At 45.9% G+C, this 13,978-nt stretch overlaps 1 protein-coding gene across 3 annotated transcripts in view; it reads right to left on the reverse strand.

Annotated features, from left to right (window-relative positions):
- Nucleotides 1–588: 588 nt before the first annotated feature.
- The window catches only part of LOC115207538 (contactin-4-like), a 242,940-nt gene continuing 229,550 nt past the window's right edge, over nucleotides 589–13,978 (reverse strand). For all 3 annotated transcript variants that reach the window (XM_029774693.1, XM_029774694.1, XM_029774692.1), the window contains exons 16-23: nucleotides 10,084–10,233; nucleotides 9,806–9,876; nucleotides 7,241–7,475; nucleotides 6,845–6,960; nucleotides 4,767–4,953; nucleotides 4,565–4,677; nucleotides 4,083–4,251; nucleotides 589–3,652 (exon numbers count right to left, since the gene is read on the reverse strand). In XM_029774693.1, the coding sequence (XP_029630553.1) occupies nucleotides 3,561–3,652; nucleotides 4,083–4,251; nucleotides 4,565–4,677; nucleotides 4,767–4,953; nucleotides 6,845–6,960; nucleotides 7,241–7,475; nucleotides 9,806–9,876; nucleotides 10,084–10,233 (1,133 nt within the window). In that variant the 3' untranslated portion in view covers nucleotides 589–3,560. The remainder of the gene's footprint in view (nucleotides 3,653–4,082; nucleotides 4,252–4,564; nucleotides 4,678–4,766; nucleotides 4,954–6,844; nucleotides 6,961–7,240; nucleotides 7,476–9,805; nucleotides 9,877–10,083; nucleotides 10,234–13,978) is intronic.

Consider the following 13,978-nt stretch of genomic DNA (forward strand, 5'->3'; position numbering starts at 1 on the left):
ACTACTATGAGTGGCTGATTCCATACTCGCGTGAAGCACTATCCGTTCCACTCTTCCTCTTCCATCCTTCAATTCACCTCAACCTTTTGCTCTTCATTCCCCAAGTGTGTGGTGGTGTATTTGCATTCAGTTTAAATGGAAAACATACATAAATAAATGTCTCAGTGCGATTCACATTGTCTTTGCAATTTCATGATGAAGACAAATGCTGCAAGATGTGAAAACAGGTGAAGGTCTTGAGACTGTAAGCACAGTACATTTCATTTGTTTAGTATCCTGCATTGCCATCTTGTGGCTCTTAACATAATTACAGTTGTGAATAAGATTACAGTAGTATAAAATTCTATTCAGTATAATCATCAATATCCTCAAATTAAGATATCAATTCAAATGGTTATTGCTCTAACTTATTACTGCCAAGTGCCAATTTATATTTTCTTCTCATTTTGAACATTTTGAAAGTCACTGGATATTTTCAATCTAAGCATGCAGCACTACCTAGTGGATTCATGGTGAATTACAAGATAATGAATACAGATTATACAGTACATTGAATAAGCATATAGAAATAAGTCCATTGAATTTCACTCACTTCTATAAATCAATAAACTTTATTCAATAACACAGTATAAACAAACAACAACAGCAAAAAAACAGAACTTGACATGGAGTAAATGGATAGTTGTACTGGTAAATCCCAAAGGGTGTAGGCCTACAGGAGGACCAACCTGTTTGAGACAGAAGCCCAGACATAGTGGTTTAACAGGTAGAGATGCACAAACCTGCTCTCTTTGCGTGGTCTCAAGCCATTCAGTCAGTTAGCAGATGTACAGAAAAGGGCAAACACATTCATGCTAAGCGACATTTAGCTACTGTATGGAACATTTGTGTTATTACATAAAAACCAAGTTAATCAGCTCTTTAGAAAGGTTTTCATTGTATATAAATGATCTGAAGTGTACAAAAAAGTATATTACACATTTCTCGATGCATGATTCCTGCCTAAACTTCCCTTTGAAAGTACTACAAACTACCTGCACTTTTGACTTCTTCACTGGACTACAAGCTACATACGTAATGTACTGTACCAGTTCAAACAGCATCAGAAGACTATAGGAAAGGAAAGGATCATCAGCAGCATTTGTCTTTTAGTAAGGATGCAGTCAGTGAACCCACTAAAATGTCCCAGGCTTCCCACTTTGCCCTTAAACCATACTGAACAGCACCATGCTGTTGAAACACACCACTCCTTCATATAGAATGACAAGAGCTAGGAGATTTTCCTGGCGAGGTCACAGGGTCAGGAAAAAACCCTGGCCCTAACTATAATATATAACTAGGACAAGGAGATTTTCTTGACTACGTAACTAGGCCCTAAGAATGACCATAGGAATATACATTGGATGGTAATAACTCAAACCCCTACAACCTGTCTATTGATGCAGTGTGTAGCTACACATCATACAGCACCTGTATAACAGACATCTAGGTTTCTAATAGTTGTTGATATATATATAAGTTTAAGGCTCTTTAAGGACCTGAGGGTTTTGAACATATGATGAGGCACACACAAGGCAAATAATAGAATCGCTACAGAGTAGACACATGGCTAACAGAGGATGAATAGAATCGCTACAGAGTAGACACATGGCTAACTGAGAGGATGAATAGAATCGCTACAGAGTAGACACACGGCTAACAGAGGATGAATAGAATCGCTACAGAGTAGACACACGGCTAACTGAGAGGATGAATAGAATCGCTACAGAGTAGACACACGGCTAACTGAGAGGATGTATAGAATCGCTACAGAGTAGACACATGGCTAACTGAGGATGAATAGAATCGCTACAGAGTAGACACACGGCTAACTGAGAGGATGAATAGAATCGCTACAGAGTAGACACACGGCTAACTGAGAGGATGAATAGAATCGCTACAGAGTAGACACACGGCTAACTGAGAGGATGAATAGAATCGCTACAGAGTAGACACATGGCTAACTGAGAGGATGAATAGAATCGCTACAGAGTAGACACACGGCTAACTGAGAGGATGAATAGAATCGCTACAGAGTTGACACACGGCTAACTGAGAGGATGAATAGAATCGCTACAGAGTAGACACATGGCTAACTGAGAGGATGAATAGAATCGCTACAGAGTAGACACATGGCTAACTGAGAGGATGAATAGAATCGCTACAGAGTAGACACACGGCTAACAGAGAGGATGAGATAGAATCGCTACAGAGTAGACACACGGCTAACTGAGAGGATGAATAGAATCGCTACAGAGTAGACACATGGCTAACTGAGAGGATGAATAGAATCGCTACAGAGTAGACACATGGCTAACTGAGAGGATGAATAGAATCGCTACAGAGTAGACACACGGCTAACTGAGAGGATGAATAGAATCGCTACAGAGTAGACACATGGCTAACTGAGAGGATGAATAGAATCGCTACAGAGTAGACACATGGCTAACAGAGAGGATGAATAGAATCGCTACAGAGTAGACACACGGCTAACTGAGAGGATGAATAGAATCGCTACAGAGTAGACACACGGCTAACTGAGAGGATGAATAGAATCGCTACAGAGTAGACACACGGCTAACTGAGAGGATGAATAGAATCGCTACAGAGTAGACACATGGCTAACAGAGGATGAATAGAATCGCTACAGAGTAGACACACGGCTAACTGAGAGGATGAATAGAATAGCTACAGAGTAGACACATGGCTAACTGAGAGGATGAATAGAATCGCTACAGAGTAGACACACGGCTAACTGAGAGGATGAGATAGACAGCCATATGAGGGTCCAGTCACCAGTGCAATGAAATGGCCAAGGTTGAGGAACCTGTGGAAGATGGGACTTCAAACCAGTGAGGGTGAATAAAGTCACTCTCATCCTTTAACATAATGTCACATTTCTGTTAAGTCAAATTTTTCCTCAGGCACCAGTGCAATGTTTTATGGAGTAATAAAAAAATAGTTAGCAATACACACATTTCAGTGGTAACAATTCCTACGTTTCTAGGAAGACTGAACTATGGTCTTTGTTTGACATGAAACCACAGTTACAGGTTTATTTTTGACCAGAAAATGCTCTTCACTTTAGGCAACAAAAGTGCTCTTTCCAACAAACTGAAAACTTTAAAAATGTATCTGTAAGTAAGTATGGGCATACACTGAACTCCACTCAACCTTGCCTTTTCTAAAAAGCCCAGACTAATTATGAATTGGTTTCAAAATAAATCTATAAAAGCTAGACATATCATACAAAAGATGCATATAAGACATTTTAATGAAAGCTGCTTTGGTAACAACAGAGTCAAGACATCGGTCGATTTCCTGTTCTCGCCGGCCGGCGGGGTGTTGAAAGCCGGGCCCTTTCTCTCCTTCTCATCTCAATGACTTTGTTTTCCAACGTTGCTCGTCCTCCTGCCTCTAAAACCTAAATGAATGGATCTAGTTACACCAGACGGAGGGTGTTTGTGTTCCGTTGTTGAGTTGCCTCCACATCAGATGCAATGTTCACTGGGAGCGCTTTGTCATAACGATGTTCGCGCTGTGAAAGACAATGCTATTGTACTGAGGGCTGATAAAGTAGAGACCTTGGTCGCCGAGCCAATTGCATTGGGACCTGAAAAACATGAAAATAAATGGGCTTTGTTAGTCTGTCCGTTTATGCATAAAAAGACAAGCAGCCTAGTTGGCAATTCATTGTTGAAGGCTTTTTGTGCTATTACATGCTTTGGTGATCAAACCTTGGGCATATTTACATACATTTCTGAATACAAAAATGTATTTAGGCCAGGATTCAATCCGATCGCGCTTTGTCAGCTATCCACCTTTTAAAGGCAATGTTCCCGCAATCATATTGAATCCTGGCCTGATTAGATTTTGTGTGTGTACCAAATAGAGTGGGGACTATCTGTTCCTCTTGAAGTCATGGCTTAGGGCCACAAAAAATTCAGGTCCCTAGTCATGACAATAAACCAGTATTGGCAATAGCTCTAAGCAACACCATTGAGATCATTGAAGTGTGAGGGAGCAGTCCACTATTGACTGACCAGGTATTCTGGGGATGGTGATCTGTCTGCTACTGCTCCCCTCTCCTCCTTCCCCAAATGGTTTGATCTGGATGAAGTATTCCTCATTCATAGGCAGGGAGAGCTCCACCGACGTCGTGTTGGTTTCCATGACACTAGGGCGGCTGTGTCGGTTACGCTTGTAGAGCACCTAGGGACGGACCACACAGGTAAAAGGTCACCGGGAGAAACCATGAAAACAGGCACTATTTCTAACTAAATTGTTGTAGTCAATGCTTCAGTTTCCACTAGAAAGCACAGCCACAAAGTCAAAATTGAAAGGTCACCTGGGAGAAACCATGGCAACGTGCACTATTCCTAACTAAATCAATGTAGTCAGTGCTTAGGTTTTCACTAGATAGAACAGTCACAAAGTCAAAATTGTAATCAGATAAATTGTAGAAATAGGTAGGGTTTATGACTTTGTGGCTGTGTTAACTAGTCGCGACTAAATGCTTCCTTACTTTGTAGCCAGTGACCTCTGACTCATTTTCCAGGGCCTTGACTTGCTCCCAGTTCAGGACTATCTTGGAATTCAATGTGTTCCACATCACTTTCACCGGGGGCTGGCTGGGCGCTGAGGGACACAGATACATGTAGATGAAGATCACATGATCTCCAATAAGTCAGTGGAAACAACCTCTCTAAGGCGGGGTTGATGCTTACGTGGTTTCTTGGTGGTGACATTGACAGTGACACTAGGAGGCCCAGCCCCGGCCGTGTTGTACGCTCTCACTGTGACGTAGTAAGTGTTACTTCCTCTCACCCCTCGGATAATGGCTGACGTCTGGTTCCCTACCGTCCTCTGGACACTGGCTGCCTCCTCCTTCTCTCTCTTCTCCCAGTACCTCAACTGAGACCAGATAGACAGAGGATAACCAGGGACATTAATGCAGACACTAGTCTGACAGGACAACTGTAAACTGGAACTACAGTGAGTGCAGTAAATAGGTATAAAAACAGCATTTCATTGTATGGTGTGTCACCTCATACAGTGTCATCTTTCCATGGGTAAGGTGCTTGGTTCTGGTTACTTAGCTCATGAAGTGAGGGAGTGTTTAAATGGCGTGGTCAAAAAGAAATCACCATGTGCAAAACATCCCAGCTGTCAGGTTGACTGATTTTCTGATTTTCTGTGACACCCGAGTGTCCAGGCTGAAATAGCTGGCACGGTTGACAGGACAAATATAATTTGTCTTACCTCGCAGGAACAGTTTGCTCAGGCCCACTTCCCTGGTTACTTTAAATGGTCAACAATTCATAATTCCAGTACTTTATGCATCCCATGAATGAAAATAGGCAATTTGTTTATATACTGTAAAAGCAACTGAAAAGTGAGCTGACTAAGAAATTACAATCAACTAACAGACCACAAAGACACCGTTTTTTTTACCTACAATACTGTGTGGTTAATAGGCTAAACATCCCCCATGTCTCCTGGTGCATTGCATCACTAGACTGTTAGAATAATCTGTATAGTTAGCAACAACACTGAGCACAGCCAGCCAGCCAGCCAGCCAGCCAGCCAGCCAGCCAGCCAGCCAGCCAGACAGACAGACAGACAGACAGACAGACAGACAGACAGACAGACAGACAGACAGACAGACAGACAGACAGACCAGGCTGGGCCATTACACATAAGCTATTAGATCTGAGATGCGCAATGTGCATGAGCTTTGCCCTACCACCTGCCAAGTGCTCTTTTTTTCCCCTTTTGGTTGGTTGCGCCTGTTGGTCTGCCCAGTTCAGAGCTCACACGTGCCCTGTTGTGTCTGTTTCCCAGTCTGCCCTCTATGGAGACTGCACACACTCGGTATGCAAATATGAATGGTTTGAGAAGCGGTCACCGGTCGAGTGTGTGTAGAAAGTTATAACAGTACTGGCACAGCAGCTGCAGCATAACATTTGATTAACACTTGATAACACTTGATTTACATCATCATCAATATTCGTTCAGGTTGGTTGATACGCGCAGCAGAGAGAGGCAGAAAGACAGAGAGGAGCGGCTGCATCTACGACGCTCTGACCCAACTCCATCCCTTCTTCAGTCAGGAGTTGCACGTGTGTCAGGGCAGCAGCAACACTGGTAGTCTAGACCAGGGCTCTCCAACCCTGTTCCTGGAGAGCTATCGTCCTGTAGGCTTTAGCTCCACCTCTAATTTAGCCCACCTGATTCTAATAATTACAGTAGCTGGTTGATAAGCTGAATAAGGCTAATTACAACTTGGGTTGAAATGAAAACCTTACAGGAGGGTAGCTCTCCAGGAACAGGGTTGAAGAGCCCTGGTCTAGACTCTAGCTAACCACCATATATAAAATATACACACAAGCCACTAGCCAGCTATCCATATATCATGTGTTAGAAGATTATTGATATTATAAATTAAATAAAGCATTGAAGATAAATCACAATCAACAACAAAAATGATCATCAACAATCAGCTGATAGCCCACCATCTTTTCCCCATGTCAGTCATGTCTTTAGGAGGCACTGTAACTTGCTTATGAAAGTAGCTTCTTTTTCCAAGTGGGTGGGGTGGGGGGGGCACCCTTTATTAATGCACCTACCCCTGAAAGTTCTGTGCACGGCCCTGCATACACGCGCAAACACACACACACACACACACACACACACACACACACACACACACACACACACACACACACACACACACACACACACACACACACACACACACACACACACACACAAGTAGAGAGAAACAGGAAAGAACTTGACTTACCTCATAGCCTAGAACTCTTCTCTTGCTGGTGTTCCAAGGCAGGGCTTTCCATGAAACTTCAATCTCAGACGCAGACAGACTCTTGGCACGGATCCTGGTGGGAGCTCTTCCAGGCTCTGGGTTAATGAAAAACATACTTTTAATTAGTTGAAAAGTATTGCAGGCTTTGATGACCCTTAAAGTGGGTCCATCTCTTTCATCAGCGGTACAGAGAGAGAACCAGAACCAGCCGCAACAGTAGGAACCAACCATCTGCAGATGTAGATAGAAGTGCATGTGTTAAAAGATCACTGTAATGACCGGGAATAAACAATCCAGAGATGCCTCTCCATTGGCCTTTAAACGCACTGCTGCTCCTCTGCGTCTCAGACTGACATAACATTATTCTTTACCAACCTTCCTCTGCAGAGTAGATGGTGATGATGGGTCCGAATGGGCCTTCCCCTTCATTGTTGTACACTCCAACCTTCACTTGGAAGGGGGAGAAGGGCTGGATGCTCTCATTCTTAAAGACATATTTGGAGGCTTCTGATGAGGGCACGGCAGCCTGCATCCAGCCTGTGGTTCCGGACGGTCTGAAGGCCACCACATAGCCAAACCCTCCTCCGTTCTGCAGCTCCTCAGGAACAGGCTGCAAGAAAATACACACACACACACACACACACACACACACACACACACACACACTGAAGCTGGTGCACAAGTAGTGAACACACACAGCCATCCTCAGCATGACAGCTTGTTAAGACTGAAAGCACATCATATTTCATATATTTCTGAGGACTGACTTTTATTGTTTAAGTCAACATTCCTCTAAAGATGGTTACAGGGAGGGAAAAATGTATTTGATCCCCTGCTGATTTTGTACGTTTGCCCACTGACAAAGAAATGATCAGTCTATAATTTTAATGGTAGGTTTATTTGAACAGTGAGAGACAGAATAACAACAAAAAAATCCAGAAAAACATATGCCAAAAATGTTATAAATTGATTTGCATTTTAATGAGGGAAATAAGTATTTGACCCTTCTCAATCAGAAAGATTTCTGGCTCCCAGGTGTCTTTTATACAGGTAACGAGCTGAGATTAGGAGCACACTCTTAAAGGGAGTGCTCCTAATCTCAGCTTGTTACCTGTATAAAAGACACCTGTCCACAGAAGCAATCAATCAATCCGATTCCAAACTCTCCACCATGGCCAAGACCAAAGAGCTCTCCAAGGATGTCAGGGACAAGATTGTAGACCTACACAAGGCTGGAATGGGCTACAAGACCATCGCCAAGCAGCTTGGTGAGAAGGTGACAATAGTTGGTGCGATTATTCGCAAATGGAAGAAACACAAAAGAACTGTCAATATCCCTCGGCCTGGGGCTCCATGCAATATCTCACCCCGTGGAGTTGCAATGATCATGAGAACGGTGAGGAATCAGCCCAGAACTACACGGGAGGATCTTGTCAATGATCTCAAGACAGCTGGGACCATAGTCACCAAGAAAACAATTGGTAACACACTACGCCGTGAAGTACTGAAATCCTGCAGCATCCGCAAGGTCCCCCTGCTCAAGAAAGCACATATACATTCCCGTCTGAAGTTTGCCAATGAACATCTGAATGATTCAGAGGACAACTGGGTGAAAGTGTTGTGGTCAGATGAGACCAAAATGGAGCTCTTTGGCATCAACTCAACTCGCCGTGTTTGGAGGAGGAGGAATGCTGCCTATGACCCCAAGAACAAGAACACCTTCCCCATCGTCAAACATGGGGGTGGGAACATTATTCTTTGGGGGTGTTTTTCTGCTAAGGGGACAGGACAACTTCACCGCATCAAAGGGACGATGGACAGGGCCATGTACCGTCAAATCTTGGGTGAGAACCTCCATCCCTCAGCCAGGGCATTGAAAATGGGTCGTGGATGGATATTCCAGCATAACAATGACCCAAAACACACGGCCAAGGCAACAAAGGAGTGGCTCAAGAAGAAGCACATTAAGGTCCTGGAGTGGCCTAGCCAGTCTCCAGACCTTAATCCCATAGAAAATCTGTGGAGGGAGCTGAAGGTTCGAGTTGCCAAACGTCAGCCTCGAAACCTTAATGACTTGGAGAAGATCTGCAAAGAGGAATGGGGCAAAATTCCTCCTGAGATGTGTGCAAACCTGGTGGCCAACTACAAGAAACGTCTGACCTCTGTGATTGCCAACAAGGGTTTTGCCACCAAGTACTAAGTCATGTTTTGCAGAGGGGTCAAATACTTATTTCCCTCATTAAAATGCAAATCATTTTATAACATTTTTGACATGCATTTTTCTGGATTTTTTTGTTGTTATTCTGTCTCTCACTGTTCAAATAAACCTACCATTAAAATTATAGACTGATAATTTCTTTGCCAGTGGGCAAACGTACAAAATCAGCAGGGGATCAAATACTTTTTTCCCTCACTGTATATAAAGGGCATTTTATTTTATAACACTTGGGAAAAGAAAGACATTGACTGAGAGTCATAGCTATTGTGTAGTATGTAGAACTGTATTAGAACTTTGTTAATGTCGAAGTTAGACTTTATTTTAACTCTCAGACTGAAACCAGCATTCAATAGCCATTCAGCAAAACTTTTACATTAGTGGATGATTTTCAAGCAGCTGGAATAAATATGAGTTTTCAAAACGGGACTGATTAAGAAGGAAGCTTCATATAAAAAAAGATAAGTAAAACAAAATCTTTGAAAAGTTGCTTGTGACTTTGTGAAGAACCATTCTGTTTAATTATATTATTAAAACCTCAAAGGCATTTTTCTCTCCCCAGGGTGACAGCAGCAGTTATTGCTTCTCTGTTCTTAAAAATGAAATGCCATACTTTAAGCCTGCCTGCTGTTATTAATGCAACAACGGCCCGATTCCTTAGAGAATAATGACGTCTGGCTTCCCCTCCACGTGTGAGGGAATATGGAAGCAGGCGGCTTGCTTACCTCCCAAGTGATGACTAATTCTGAGCGACTGCCTCCACCTCCGCTCACATTAGCTGGTGTGACCTTCGGAGCTGGGGAAACAGAGGGTCATTTTTATCCTGCTCCAGTCAGTTGACACCAGCCATCAATGATAACATGATAATAACACATTCGGATAAGATTTTTTTTTACATTGAAATAGCTTTCCACCATACCAGACCAACTAAATGGCAAGTTGACTCTCATAAGAAACACAGAAAACATGCAGAATTGAAGGGATCCATGAAAACACTACATACATGTCTCCTTTGTCCTTGCTTGTTTGGATGGTTTGCTGGGCTCCCCGGTCCCAATGGCGTTGCTTGCCAGGACTCTGAACTCATATTCCACCCAGGGGCTCAGGTCTATTACTGTAGCTGTCAGACTGCGGCCCCCCACCACCTCAGGAACTGGCACAAAACAAAACAGCCTCCTCCCCTCAGAATGAAGCAGGTAGCAGGAGAGTGTCCTCTAGGCTGACAGGCCCACTGAGCACACTCCACAGGTGCAGGGGACTAATCAGTCAGAAGGACACATGTTGTACTCACACACGCACACACACACACACACACACACACACACACACACACACACACACACACACACACACACACACACACACACACACACACACACACGTAAACACACACGCGCACACACGCACACACACGCACTCGCACGCACACACACACGCACACACACACACACACACACACACCCACACACGCACACACGCACACACATCTCAAGGGTGGAGTTCACTTGGTTCCCCGTTTGCTCATACGTAGAGCTCTGTTTGTCAGGATCATAAAGGCAACTCCCCAAACTAACAGGCTTCTGCACAAAATAATTAGAACAGTACCAACCATGTAACTTTATTTAACTAGGCAAGTCAGTTAAGATCAAATTCTTATTTACAATGAGGACCTACTGGGGAACAGTGGGTTAACTGCCTTGTTCAGGGGCAGAACGACAGATTTTTACCTCGTCAGCTCAGGGATTCGATCCAGCAATCTTTCGGTTCCTGCCCAACGCTCTAACTACTAAGCTACCTGCCTCTAACCACTAGGCTACCTGTCTCTAACCACTAGGCTACCTGTCTCTAACCACTAGGCTACCTGCCTCCCCCCTCTAACCACTAGGCTACCTGTCTCCCCCTCTAACCACTAGGCTACCTGTCTCCCCCCTCTAACCACTTGGCTACCTGCCTCTAACCACTAGGCTACCTGCCATCCCCCTCTAACCACTAGGCTACCTGCCTCTAACCACTAGGCTACCTGCCTCCCCCCTCTAACCACTAGGCTACCTGCCTCTAACCACTAGGCTACCTGCCTCTAACCACTAGGCTACCTGCCGCCCCCCTCTAACCACTCGGCTACCTGCCTCCCCCCTCTAACCACTAGGCTACCTGTCTCTAACCACTAGGCTACCTGCCATCCCCCTCTAACCACTAGGCTACCTGCCTCTAACCACTAGGCTACCTGCTGCCCCCCTCTAACCACTAGGCTACCTGTCGCCCCCCTCTAACCACTAGGCTACCTGCCGCCCCCCTCTAACCACTAGGCTACCTGCCTCCCCCCCTCTAACCACTAGGCTACCTGTCTCTAACCACTAGGCTACCTGCCGTCCCCCTCTAACCACTAGGCTACCTGCCTCTAACCACTAGGCTACCTGCCTCTAACCACTAGGCTACCTGCCGCCCCCCTCTAACCACTCGGCTACCTGCCTCCCCCCTCTAACCACTAGGCTACCTGTCTCTAACCACTAGGCTACCTGCCGTCCCCCTCTTACCACTAGGCTACCTGCCTCTAACCACTAGACTACCTGCCGCCCCAGCACCATGCATGCCTACCCCCTGTTCTATTGTAGATGATATAGTAGAACTGGGTGATACGGACCTACACCCTGTTCTATTGTAGATGATATAGTAGAACTGGGTGATACGGACCTACACCCTGTTCTATTGTAGATGATATAGTAGAACTGGGTGATACGGACCTACACCCTGTCCCCTATCCTCCAGGCCGGCTCGGTCCTCCACTCCTGCGCCGTGGCTCGACGACTCACTGCGAGCTCACAGAACAGGGCTCCGGGCAGCCGAGCGGAAATGGAGGAAAACTCGACTCCCTGCGGACCTGGCATCCTTTCACGCCCTCCTCTCTACATTTTCCTCTTCTGTTTCTGCTGCTAAAGCCACTTTCTACCACTCTAAATTCCAAGCATCTGCCTCTAACCCTAGGAAGCTCTTTGCTACCTTCACCTCCCTCCTGAATCCTCCCCCCCCCCCTCTCTGCGGATGACTTCGTCAACCATTTTGAAAAGAAGGCTGATGACATCCGATCCTCGTTTGCTAAGCCAAACGACACTGCTGGTCCTGCTCACACTGCCCTACCCTGTGCTTTGATCTCTTTCTCCCCTCTCTCTCCAGATGAAATCTCGCGTCTCGTGACGGCCGGCCGCCCAACAACCTGCCCACTTGACCCTATCCCCTCCTCTCTTCTCCAGACCATTTCCGGAGACCTTCTCCCCTACCTCACCTCGCTCATCAACTCATCCTTGACCGCTGGCTACGTCCCTTCCGTCTTCAAGAGAGCGAGAGTTGCACCCCTTCTGAAAAAACCTACACTCGATCCCTCCGATATCAACAACTACAGACCAGTATCCCTTCTTTCTTTTCTCTCCAAAACTCTTGAACGTGCTGTCCTTGGCCAGCTCTCCTGCTATCTCTCTCAGAATGACCTTCTTGATCCTAATCAGTCAGGTTTCAAGACTGGGCATTCAACTGAGACTGCTCTTCTCTGTGTCACGGAGGCTCTCCGCACTGCTAAAGCTAACTCTCTCTCCTCTGCTCTCATCCTTCTAGACCTATCTGTTGCCTTTGATAACGTGAACCATCAGATCCTCCTCTCCACCCTCTCCGAGCTGGGCATCTCCGGCGCGGCCCACGCTTGGATTGCGTCCTACCTGACAGGTCGCTCCTACCAGGTGGCGTGGCGAGAATCTGTCTCCGCACCACGTGCTCTCACCACTGGTGTCCCCCAGGGCTCTGTTCTAGGCCCTCTCCTATTCTCACTATACACCAAGTAACTTGGCTCGGTCATATCCTCACATGGTCTCTCCTATCATTGCTACGCAGACGACACACAATTAATCTTCTCCTTTCCCCCTTCTGATAACCAGGTGGTGAATCGCATCTCTGCATGTCTGGCAGACATATCAGTGTGGATGACGGCTCACCACCTCAAGCTGAACCTCGGCAAGACGGAGCTGCTCCTCCTCCCGGGGAAGGACTGCCCGTTCCATGATCTCACCATCACGGTTGACAACTCCCTTGTGTCCTCCTCCCAGAGTGCTAAGAACCTTGGCGTGACCCTGGACAACACCCTGTCGTTCTCCACTAACATCAAGGCGGTGACCCGATCCTGTAGGTTCATGCTCTACAACATTCGCAGAGTACGACCCTGCCTCACACAGGAAGCGGCGCAGGTCCTAGTCCAGGCACTTGTCATCTCCCGTCTGGATTACTGCAACTCGCTGTTGGCTGGGCTCCCTGCATGTGCCATTAAACCCCTACAACTCATCCAGAACGCCGCAGCCCGTCTGGTGTTCAACCTTCCCAAGTTCTCTCACGTCACCCCGCTCCTCCGCTCTCTCCACTGGCTTTCAGTTGAAGCTCGCATCCGCTACAAGTCCATGGTGCTTGCCTACGGAGCTATGTGTGGAACGGCACCTCCGTACCTTCAGGCTCTGATCAGGCCCTACACCCAAACAAGGGCACTGCGTTCATCCACCTCTGGCCTGCTCGCCTCCCTACCTCTGAGGAAGCACAGTTCCCGCTCAGCCCAGTCAAAACTGTTCGCTGCTCTGGCACCCCAATGGTGGAACAAGCTCCCTCACGACGCCAGGACAGCGGAGTCAATCACCACCTTCCGGAGACACCTGAAACCCCACCTCTTTAAGGAATACCTGGGATAGGATAAAGTAATCCTTCTAACCCCCCCCCAAAAAAAAGATTTAGATGCACTATTGTAAAGTGGTTGTTCCACTGGACATCTTAAGGTGAATGCACCAATTTGTAAGTCGCTCTGGAAAAGAGCGTCTGCTAAATGACTTAAATGTAAATGTAAATGTATTGTAGATGATATAGTAGAACTG

The sequence above is a fragment of the Salmo trutta genome, chromosome 14 (assembly GCF_901001165.1).
Source record: "Salmo trutta chromosome 14, fSalTru1.1, whole genome shotgun sequence".
NCBI classification, from domain to species: Eukaryota; Metazoa; Chordata; class Actinopteri; order Salmoniformes; family Salmonidae; genus Salmo; species Salmo trutta.